The sequence below is a fragment of the Rhincodon typus genome, chromosome 20, assembly GCF_021869965.1.
Source record: "Rhincodon typus isolate 14 chromosome 20, sRhiTyp1.1, whole genome shotgun sequence".
Lineage (NCBI taxonomy): Eukaryota > Metazoa > Chordata > Chondrichthyes > Orectolobiformes > Rhincodontidae > Rhincodon > Rhincodon typus.
Genome location: NC_063351.1, coordinates 15,321,444 through 15,334,020, shown reverse-complemented (window position 1 = coordinate 15,334,020; position 12,577 = coordinate 15,321,444). Strand labels below are relative to the sequence as shown.

Here is a 12,577-nt window from a genome sequence, read left to right as displayed (position 1 = left end):
GAAGAAGGGTCCAGACCCGAAACGTCGGCTTTCCTGCTCCTCTGATGGTGCTCGGCCTGCTGTGTTCATCCAGCTCTACACCTTGTTACCCCTTGGTTTCTGACTAGGTCTTGTTATTTGGGCTCCAATTCAGTAGTGACAGTCTGAACTGATTTTGGGTAAGCCTTCAAAACAATAGGAAGTGTAAATTCTACCAATAGCATTTAAACATCTGGGGGAGCGTTGGGGGTGGGGGATGCTGGTGATGCACAGTAATTCCCCACCCCATAGCTACTCAGTCTGGAATTGAAGTTTGAAGCAGAGCATGCAGAAGTTACCTAGCCTCAGTTACAAGTATAAGCAGTCTGGTCAGTGTTCATTTCAAAAAGTGACTTTTCCCCGTAAGATTCCATATGTGAGACCTGTATTGTGCCCATTCTAAACAAGACATGTCTTCAATGGGCATGACAGTTCAGGTACATTTCACCACTACAAATGATTTGTGAAATTGTTCACGAACTTCTGGCAATCAACATTCAGCGTGACACTACAATTTGCTGATAGTAAGGTCATCACCACATTTAAAAATAAAAGGTAAAGGTAAATGCCAGTGCCAACTTTGCTAGCTAGCATTGATTATGATAAATGAAGACAACTGGTCCCATCAATTCCCTGGACACACCAGCATGCACATATGTCCTCTTATGGCTAGCTGTCACCACACACAAAGTAGTTATAGCAAATCTTCACTTTTAGGTGTTGCTTGGGGTGCGTTTTTCCCCAATTTGCAATGCCATTTTCATGATCTTGAAACTGACAACGTAGCAACTTAAGAGCTGTGCCTTGATAGAATCACTATGTTGAACTGCAAGTGGAACAGAAATCCCATCAAGTTGAATCCATGGAAATTCAGGCAAATGACAATGCCATCTGAAGGTGAATGAAGCAGTTCAGTCAGTCACAAAAGGATTAAAAATGTTTTCTTTAAAAAGGTGAACCATACTCATGAAAAATCATGGAGGCGATTAATGTAAAGTGGAGAAATAAAGCACAAGTGAAAACATAGCACTTCTGGATCAAAAAGTTATTTAAAAAAAAATGTAAAAATAGGATGGGCAAGAAATGCTGGCCAGCCAGTAATGCCCACATCCTAAAAACAAAAAAAAAAACCAAAAAAATTAGCTGCAAGACTGAAAAAGTTGCAGAAAAAAAAAAAAAAAAAAGTAACAAGAGGACGACAGGCGGGGCCTTAGAGGAAAAGGAATTTTATGGAGTTTGGGGGGGCGGGGGGGGGGCGTAGTGGGGAAGTCCGGTCCAGAATTCAGAGTCACTCCTCAGCAAAATCAAATCATTACATGACAAAAGGAAGCTATTTGGTCCATCAAGTTTGCACTGGCTCTTTGAAATAGTTGTCAAACTACACAGGCCCATTCCCTTGCAATGAAGTTTTAGTCCTTTCGCAATTTATGTAAGCTGAGTGCACAGCGCTGCATATGTTTGATACATTATTTCAAATTTGAAATAAGAAATTATTCACATGAAAAAGAGCAAAGGAACCCAACTCCAGCTTTAATATTCCTACCAGAACCCGATTCAAAAAAAGTCATTTTTCGCACCATGCAAAACTTCGATTCTGAGAGGTTTGAAAACCACATTAGTCCAATGCTGAACAATCCACCAATTGCAGTGTCCAATAATTTCTTCAGCAATTTAGTGGTCTAGACTCCATTGATCTATTCATAAGACCACCCTTATAAACAGCCCCTCTTCCTGCTAATCAGTCCTTGCTTTTTCCTTCACAAATTTGTTCCACGGTCTCCATAGGTTGCTTAATAGTCAATTTCAGTATTTTTCTTTTCCTTAATACTTACTAGGAAACATTCCTCCAATTTCATATCTATTTTCAACTCAAGAACCTCTTTGCCAGTTGAAATCTCTAGCTCCATCTATGGTTTTTTGTGACTTTTACTTGAATGAGAAATATGGAGTCACTTAGAAACAAGTGCAAAATGCTAAAGTTATGCCTTAACTACAAGTGCAATAAATAGCATCTTTTGTATTTTGGCAATACAGTCCCCAAATTCATTCAGTATTTAGTATGTTCTGCACATGAACATATTAACCCATAGGTTCTTAACATAGCTGGGTCTCTTTCCACCTCGTACTCATCAGCGATGAGCTTCGAAATCTAACTGCACCAGGATTGGGGTGCAAATATAGTACTGCACACTGAATATGCCTAGTTAGGTTGGTAGCAGGACAATAGCAAACTGATCCATTAAATGAGATGAGATTATTCAATGCCAGCAATCTACAGAGAGATTAGGTACAACCATTGAGACAGCTTGACAATCATGGAGACTAGCGGTTTGGTTAGTCAAAGCTCAGCATTGTCTGTTCTGCTAATTTGCATACAACAACTGGCCAGATTTGAATTTTGAACAAATACTTGAAACTTCAATTACCATTCTTGCAACACAGCAAGCAACTTCAATAAGCTTGGAGGCTCATTTTTATTTAAAATGGCTTTCATGTCAGAGGTTTAAAAAAAATTAAACCAAAACTAGAGGATAATAGCAACATTTCTATTCAACTTTAGTATGAGCAAAAGGTACCCAGATCCACGAAGTAATCTGTGACTGCTACCACCCAAACACCCTCAAATCCTCATGCAAGCATTTCTGTTCACATCAAGTAGTAACTAGATATAAATTCTGGTTCCCTAGTTTAAGTACTGACTGACTATCACCCTCCCAGATAAAGCATGTACAAAATGCTGTAGATGATTTGGCAAACTGTTTCTACTTTTGCCAGCATCCTACTTAAATCCTTTGCGTGAGAACCGAACAAACAAACAAAAGGAAAATTCCTGAAAGATGTTTAAATTTTTATCCGAGGCTTTTTGCCTCAACTAGTTAAATGTCAAAAAAATCTTAACAGAAGTTTAAAGCTTTCTGGCATTGTAAAGTTACACATCTTTAGAGTAATTATGGTGCAGTCATCACAGAAAATCACGAGATTAAGCCTGAAATATTGAATTGAGGTCTCATTAATACTATATTGAGCTATATGATTTAAAAAAGCATAATTTTGTGGCACATTTAGCATTGCATGCATTACACCCATTTAGTATATTAATAAATGCAAACACTAAACAAGGGGAAGAAAAGGATACCAATTTAAGTCTAAAATCAGGTTGTGAACTGCCATGATTGATGGAAAGTTAATATTAACCTTCTTGTAGGGACAAGGACATTCTGGTTTTTGCTTCATCTTGGAGGATCATGTCTAATTTTCACTTACGTTGCAAATTTGCTGGGAAGTAATCTACTGATAGGCACATCCAGGAAAATTCATTGGAACCTTATTTACTAGAACATGTAGGTTTAAACAATTATACAGACTAGTTACAGACTAAAATTCATTTCACCCAAGTGCAATATACAGCAATGCAGTACATAATCTCCAGCAGAATAAATAAAAGCATAGACATGCTGCAAAATACAATGATAACATGAAGTCCATTCATAAAGATAATGATTTACAAATTAAGGACATATTCCATTTTTGATAAACCAAAGCCATGGAACCCCAGGCTTAAAAAAAGTCTCCAAACAGCCTGCCTCTCAGATGTTGCAATTTTGGAATTGTTGGATATGTACTGGAACAGAAGAATTAGCACAGAAAAATACTGGAGACCAAAAGTAAATGGGAAAATATTTTAATCAAAGCATTACAAGCTTACAGCCAATATAAAAATTAAACACAGCACTACAATGAGTTATGGCTCTAAGTGTCCTCTATGGAAATAGAAGGAAGTCACACCAATTCTGGACACTGCTAGGCTTATGAGAAACCAACAGATTCAAACTTAGTTTTCCCCAAGTTGCATAATGCCAGAATGACCTATTACATTAAAAAAATCTTGCTCTTCTTGCAGGTTTATAATACAGTAATAATTCCAAACTCTTTGGAGTCAAATAATTCAAATAAGCTTTGAATGGCAACATGCCAGGACAGATGGTGGCTCACTTCTTGGCAACATGGCAAAACAGTGAGACCAGCCAGCCGACTGTTTGCTTCTTTAATTTACTTTTTGTGGGACTGACGCATCAGATCCACACCCTCCTTTTGTAAATCTATTATAAGTTATTCAGCCAGCTAGTTTCATAAGATAGCCATCCTTTCATCTACCATTTAACCTTCCAGTTTACACGAGATGGGTTTGTAGAAAACCCTGCACTAAATGTCATCTTTATTTCCCAGTGTCATGATTTTCACGCTGCATGTTCATTCCTGCCCAACCAACCAGCGGTCCTTCCGAGGAGGTGGCAGGATCAGTTGAAATTTCACCTGTAGAGATAATACACTTCTTTTAAAAAAAAAAAAAAGACCTTCCACTAGATAGGACAACAACTATAAATAGCAGATTTAATGTTTAATCCAATTAATAAAGACACAAAAAAGGCTCCAATTACTTTACATTGGAATGATTTACACTGTATGGAAAAAGTTGTCTACAGTTACTATATTGGACAGATGTTTACAAAGCACTATAGTTGACTTACCAGATTATGCCGGAGACTGCGTAGTCTCTTCTGTGGACTAGTTGGTAGCATATGGCAGTTGTCCATTCAAACTAAAGCAATGCTCCACATGCATGTTTTTCAATTGTTGTGCTATAGAACTTATTTGATCACAATTCCCTCTTCTTTGCCTGTTGACATCATTAATCCATTTACGTGACAGTGATTTGTTGTATCTGATTTAAGAGATGCCAGTTTTCACCATTCTGTAGTTTGTTGCATCACTTGGTATAAAAACATGTATTTGATAAAAATATTAAAACAGTCCACCTCTGCAGTGTAGCAAGTTTGTCTTCACTTACTGTACTTTATTGATGGTGCATAAAATCATTAGTACAGGATTAGGTGTTGCAATGTTAGTGTAGTAGTAATTATGCATACTTCAAAATAAAAACTAAATAATTCACATTTTAAACTGCCAACAGTGGCAAGTTTATCATGTTGTGTATCAACTTGGTCAGACAGAGACAAAACGCACAATGTTCATCATGAAGGAACAAGTAATGGATGTAAAATGGAATGTCACAATGGTTACTTGACTGCATCCACTATCTACACAAAATCTTCACAATTAACAATTCTTCATTGAATACAGCTGTTATGCATGGAAAAAAAAAACACTATACACATTTACAAGACTGCAGTTAAGTGCTCATGCTAAGGCCCATCATTAGACCATTAAGGTTGCAATAGAAAAATTAGTGCACTGAAACAAACTACCTTTTGGCCTTCATCTGTTCTCTTACTTTGCTGTACATTTCCAGTACTACAAGCAAAAGAAAAAAAACAAAACAAATTAATACATTTTTAACAACTAAAGCTACTCAAAAAAGTTGTTGGTAAGATGACAAAAAAAAAGTTGGAATACTTGGCATGGTTTTTCTTGAAGTCCCAAGTCAACATCCAAAAAAAAATTTTTTTTTACATAAAGAAAAGCATTGGGCACTGACCTTTAGAAGGCACACAGGTCACCGTAATTTTCGTCTGAAATGCTACACAAGAATGTCCTAGCTATTTAATAAATAAATCTTTTCCCAGATGACCAGCACCAAGACCAAGGTATTACACAGCATTGAAACAAACCAAGTTGCATGTCAAACCAGATCGGGAAATAAAGGCTACAGCAACTTCAATATGCAGCTGTTGAACTCAAATCCAATAAAGGAAAACTATGAAGGAGATAGGTAATCCAGTTTTCTTACTCATTCAGTAGGCTTCTGAATATCTTGCAACGATAAAATTGCAGGCCTGAGAGAGTGATTTTAGCAGGACAAGCATCTTCAGGCAATCTCGGAGTTTTAAAGTATTGAATAAATTATTACTATCAGTATAACATTGCAGTACTTTAAAACTAACCCAGAAGAGTCACTTGGATGATGTTAGGGCAAGTTGCTACCATATAGAGTCAACTTTAAGTTATCCTCAAGTCAGACCATACTGGAAAATAGAACAGAAACACTGCTTTGCAAGTCTCTCAGACTGGTTTCTTCCTTGACAGACAAGGAAGTAGCTGCACTGATCTAACTGACACGTTGCTTCACTCAAAGAAAGATGAAAAGGTACAATTTCAGTAGTTATCCTGGACATAAGTGCAACTCAAATCAGAAGCAAAGTCAGTTCTGAACAGGAATCATGCTGGATTCAAAGACATTAAAAAACTGCTTTTCCTCCTGCTACAGATGCTGACAGATCAGTTTTCCAGTATTCTGTTTCAGATTTCCAGCATCCATAATATCTTGCTTTTAAGCAACTCAATTTCAGACAAGTGTAATGCAGGGAATTTGAGCAGGGCTTTCAGGGGAGGGAACACCACATGGAAATTTGGAATAAAACAAGATATGAACACAAAAATATTTTAACTGAACTTGCACACAAAATTTGTTTTAAAGAGGGATAAAACATTAAAAATGCATGAGCAAATTTTTGGACAAAGGCAGGGAAACAAAAATATGAACGGTTTTAGCTATTGAATACGAGGGGAAACACAAGCAGAGAAAATGCTAATGGGAAGTGTTCTAAAATCAGTGAACTAAAATCAGTGAACCAAAATCTATTTGTGAATATAAAGTACGGAGCGAGCAGGAAGTTACAAAGTAGGAAGACCTATTTAATAGTACAAATTGAATTTTAAAATACCTAATAAAATTTTTTAAAAGTCTGCATCAGCAGTGAAAGCAACAGCACGATTCTATTTATCCCCCTTAACAGATTTACTCCTAATTTTTGTTTGAAAAAGCCAAAAATGGAGAGAGAAGTCCAGGTTTGTAAAATTAGTTGAAGACACAGAACTTCATTTAGAGAAATTATGAATGCAGACAAGACAAAAAAATTCTTTAACTTCAATGAAGGGACAAGAATTATTTGTTATGTAGCAATTTTCTCCCACAGGGGAAAATAAAAAAGACAAAAACGAGCTAGCTTGTGTGTTTACAATGCTGACCTTTGCTCTTCACACCTGGTTCTAAGCTGTAATTGGCAGGAACCAGGAAAAGAAAAACAGATGTATTTTTTTTTTGAAAAGATGGTGTTCCTTTCTAATTCCTAGTAGAAATACCTTGAAACAAAACCAGATTCAAAAAGCTTTTGCAGTGTACATTATTTCTTTGAAATTATATAAAAAAATACGGATTACAAACTGCTGCTTTAAAAGTGCAATCAAAATCTGATGAGACAAAAAAAGAGAAGCAGCAAGACTTAACATACTGGGTTTAAGGGTGGCTATTACCTAGTAAATATAAATATAATTTTAAACTATATTCCATTCTAGACACTTTGCTGGCTGTGAATTAGGAAAAGGGGATGTAACAAGTTCAGAATGCTTGACATAAGCTATAATTTAAGAAGGCTGTAACTGAATAATCACTACAGAAGGTTATTTGATTAGTTCCGTACAGATCTGGAGCAATTCCGGAAATAGGGTCAAAAGCTTTTATAGTCTTGCAATCATCAGGCCAACTTGCGGAAAGAAACAACGAGGAAAAACAACGACAACGGAAGAATGTTGACTTTTAGAAAGTGGACTGGTTGATGGAGGCATTGCCTTGGAGCATGCACCAGTGACAAATCAACAGTTAAAATCGGTCAAGCTTGGTTTACATTTTAAAACAGGTTGACTACTTTTAGTATTATACCTTGACCAAATAACTCAGAATGGATGTCACCTATTTGGTGGAGTTGAAACAGGTGTAGCGCGCACACTATTTCTGTCTGCAAAAATATTCTTGCAAGTTCCAAGGCAAAGTCTAGTTGCATGTTCAAGTGACGATCCTAAATTGGTTGTCACCATAATTCTTTGCAGACTCTGGATTATTTGGCAAATGTTATCCAATTATAGAATCACTGCTATTGTTAGACAGCTGTGCATTTTATAAATCACAGGTTGGTCAGGTACAGTCAGTACTTTACTCTAGAGAAACAACAGGAGTAGGCCTTTCAGCTACTCAAACTGGCTCCTAATCAATAAGATAATGGCAGATCCAATATTCCCCACATCCACTTCCCTGCCTCTTCCCTCTATAACCCTTGATGCTGCTACTGTCAAGAATCTCAGCTCTAAATATACACAATGACTCTGCCCCTATAGCTTCATTATAATAAGTGTCTTTGGAACACCATCTAGAGATTCCTTATCTCAGTCCTAAATTAGCAGCCCCTTGTTTTGAGTGTATGCCCTCTGGTCCTAGATTCTCCCATGAGTGGGAAACATCCTCTTGGCATTTACCTCATCAAGTCCCTTCAGAACTCCATGTCTCAATGAGATCACCTCATTCTTCTGGACCTCCACTGAGTACAGTCCCAACCTTATCTTCTGTTCATTAGGCAGTGAAGTGAAATCTTTGCTTAGAGAAAGGGACCCAAAAAACCTCAGTACTCCAGACGTGGTCTCACCAGCAACTTATGCAGTTACAGCGAGACTTCCCTCCTCTTATATTCCAATCTCCTTGAAATAAGGGCCAAAGTTGCATTCATCTTCCAGATTACCTGCTGAGCTTGTGCTAGCTTTGCATTTAGTGCACAAGAGTATCCAAGTCCCTGTGTGCTGCAGCTTTCCTCTTAGTAATACTGATTTTCTTTTATTCTCCTTTCCAAAAATGTAGAACCTCACACTTTCTCTCATTATAATCCATTTGCTGGCTTTTTGCCCACATACTTAACTTATCAATACCTCACTAAACCATTTGTATCCCTCAACTCGCCTTTCCACCTAATTTTTTGGTTTGCAAGTTTGGCTATGGTGCACCTGCTTCCTTCCTCCCAGTCATTAATATATACTGGGAACAATTGCAATCCTAGTCCTATTTCACTTGGAACCTCACTGGTCACAGGCTGCCAACCTAAAAAGAACCCCTTATCCCCCAGGCACTGCTTCCTGTCCGTTAGGATGTTCTATATTCACACCAGTACAATACCACCAACACTGGCATCTTATGACATCCTTGGAGGGGTACCTTGATGGATACCTTCTGGAAGTTCAAAAACAACACATCTACTGGTTACCTTCTATCAATTCTGGTTGAGACTTCATTCTTTTTGGAATAGGAGTGTCACATTGGAAAACTGCCAATCCTCTGGTACTTCTCCAGAAACTAAAGGACTTCTGGAACATTATAACCAATGCATCTGCCTGGGGGCAAACTCAACACCAAGCAGACCTGTTGACATACTGCAGCCTGAGCAAAATCAGCTGGTGGTGGTGGGTCCTTTGCCACTGTGCCTGATCAAGACTAGATGGATCAGGTTGTCCAGGGACAGCCCTGCTCCCGTTTTTGCTTACGAACACCCAATCACACTCTTTTCTATCAAACCCAAAACCTATTTCGTAACCCAGTTTGCACCCCACCCCCAACCAACTCTTCCACTGGGTCAACATGATCATACTCAGTGCTTGCAGGATTAAGCACATTTGTATACCCCAATAAAGGAGGGATATTGAAGGTAGAGCACAGATACACCTCAACTTCTACATTGAAGTTCAAAAGGGGAGATTCTGTGGAATCTTTAAAAATGCCTGGACAGGTCTCAGAATGACTAGAGACAGCATTTCTTCAGGTTTTGGAATCAGTATGAAAATTAGATATTTCAAATGACCATTAGAAAGAGTATGGAGGGGGATTAGGAGAAAAACTTACAAGGAATATATTGGAGCATAGAATGCTTTGCCACAGGATGGACTTGAGGCAGGGGCTATCAGATTTTGTTTTTAGGGAAAAAAAAAATGAATGAATATTTAATACAAGGCTATGGCAATAAAAGCTAGAAACTGATATCTAGGAGTAGAGTAAAGAGGTGGCACAGACAAAACAAATAATTTTCTCCTGCACCATCAAATTGATTTGCTCCTAGCATGAACAAAAGAGAATCGGTTTGATTCTTTGAAGGCTGGGATAAGTACTTTTAACATTTTTTGCTTTGTTTGTTTATTAGTAGGGGAAATTAAGAAGTGGCAAATCCTACAACTAGCCAGTAATAAAAACAGATATTAGGGGGACCAAATAATTTCAGGCTTGACAAGATTGGAAAGATGACTTATTTGACAAGAAAAATAAAAATCTGAAAAAATGCATACTGCCTTATACATTGTAAATAGGCAAGTAATAAGCAACTTCTGGAGGACAGAAATTCTAGAAAATAGACAGCCTGATATCTGATATTTAAAACTGTACCAGAATCTTTCACCCATGTTCTGACAAATACTGCTGAGCTACTATACATGCTCCATTGTTAAATGAAGAACTCTAGCATTTAGCTTTTATATCAAAAAAAGTTTCTCATAACTAATACATTTAAGATGGATCTTAAAAGGAAAATAATCAACCTCACAAATAAAGGCCATAAATTTCAGAAAAGTGTAAATATCAATCTGATATCCACATACATTCCATAAAAGCAAACTACCGCTTTCAGTCTGTCCCAACAGTGCTTCATCGAGACAAAAATGACAGGATACAAGTCTATACTGAGGTTGCAAAGTCTTGAACGTTAAATAAATTCCATCATAAAATCATCCTGAAGCTTGACTTCACACATGGATCCAAAACTTTAGCCAAGCACAAAATGGAAAAGCCTGGAAGAATAGAGAACAATATTTTCCAGGAAAGTGAACTAGGATGTCAATAGTGCTATTGCTATATTCTAACATCTATTGGTGCCTTATAAATTTTCATTTTCACCTCAAACTCCATTCAAGTCTGCTTCACGTGTTACTTGTTGTTTAAAAACAGCTTTAAAAATACTAGTCCTAATATTTATTGTTTATTGGTTTCAGCCAGAGTATTTCACTTCCCATTCTACTACCTCCAATGCGCCCCAGGGCATGTTCTTGAGCAAGTCTCTTCTCATGTACATGCTGCCCCTTAGTGACATTATCCAAAAGCACAGCCAGTTAAAAATCAAAAACTGATCACACTGCTCTACCCCAATTTCTTAATTTTTTCATTGTTTCTAATCACAGTACTTTATACTTAACTAAGGTAAGCTGCACCTACTATTGCTTTATCTTCTTCCATCTCATTTTGCATTTACTTCCTCAGAAATCAACTGCCTTTTAGGTGCGAACCATTTTAACTTCCCTCTCTTACTCCCTGGGAGGCATGTCCATCCTGGTCTTCCTCTAGTCTGTCACAACGACGTCACCCGCAAACTGGAGGAGCAGCAACTCAATCTGCCTCGGGAACCTACAGCCCAATGGCCCAAACGTGGATTTTACCGGTTTCAAAATTTCCCCAACCCCGGCCTCATCCCCACCTCCTTGACCAGACACAACATGTCGATCTTCTCTCCCACCTATCCGCCCCCCTCACCTCACTGACCAATCCCCACCACTTCCTCATCACTATCCCACCTACCTTCCCCAGCCCCATCCCTCTATTTCTGAGCTCCCTTCCCCCTCCCCAATTCTGAAGAAGGGTCCCAAACCGAAAAATCAACTTTCCTGCTCCTCTGATGCTGCCTGGCCTGCTGTATTCCTCCAGGTCCACACTTATCTCAGACTCCAGCATCCGCAGTTTTTTGCTATCTTTGCCTTTTAGTTTATCATCTACATAATTGACCAATTTGAGTTGGGTTTAAGAACAATCCAAGACATGGACTGAAACTAGAAGCTGGAGCAATTGCAACAAAAATTTGGTGCTCCACACTTAGCACTTCATACCAACCAAAAATAACTTCTCCAATATGAAGAGTTTCTAATCTTCTGCAAATTTCTTATCAATTGGACATTCAAATGAATCCTTTACTCTGAGCCAATCCTGTACTTTTTTTGTATGACCTCATCAGCTGGAGGAGTGTTTAGTCTCAGACTGTCAGTGGATTATTCCACAGCCTCAATGTTACTTCCATAAAACAAGAGATAGGTCAAACAGGACTTACTTTTCAGAATCCATGCTGGACTATATCTTGCCAAGCTATTGCGCAGATAATCCAAGGTTACTTCTGATGCAGCTTTTTAAAAATCCATTTGTGGGATTTAGACTTCCTTGTCTAGACCATCATTTATTGCCCATCCCTAATGGTCCTAGGTATACATACACCCACAATATCATTAAGGGAGGAGTTCTAGGATTCAGACCAGAAATACTAAGAAGAAAAAAAAAGGTAACATTTCCAAGTCAGGATAATTAATGGCTTGAAGGGAGCTGGCAGGTGGATGCTGTCCTTCTAGATGGTGGCAGACATGATTTGTAAGGTGCTAAAAGGAGCATTTTTGCTGTGGATCTTGGAAGTGGTACCCAGCCGCTAAGCACTTCTGGTGGAGGGAGCAAATGTTTGTGGATGTGCTACCAATCAAAGCAAGCTGCTTTGTCCTGGATGGTGTCAAGCTTCAAGTCCATTACTTAACATGATAATTAAGACAGAAAATCAGATCTGAATTTGCACAGGCATTCCATTTCGTAAATCAATATCACATTAACTGGTTTGTAGTGTAACCATATCTCATGGTGCAATTGTTTAAATCAGCAAGCTCAGTTGACAGCGCTCTCTCAAATCAAAACCCAGCCTAACATGCTTGGTGG

General features: G+C 38.1%; 1 protein-coding gene across 1 annotated transcript in view; it reads right to left on the bottom strand.

Annotated features, from left to right (window-relative positions):
- Nucleotides 1-12,577, bottom strand: part of exoc6 (exocyst complex component 6) — a 74,418-nt gene that overhangs the window by 41,253 nt on the left and 20,588 nt on the right. Inside the window, exon 5 of the mRNA XM_048608831.1 lies at nt 5,286-5,331. Within this exon, the coding sequence (XP_048464788.1) occupies nt 5,286-5,331 (46 nt within the window). The remainder of the gene's footprint in view (nt 1-5,285; nt 5,332-12,577) is intronic.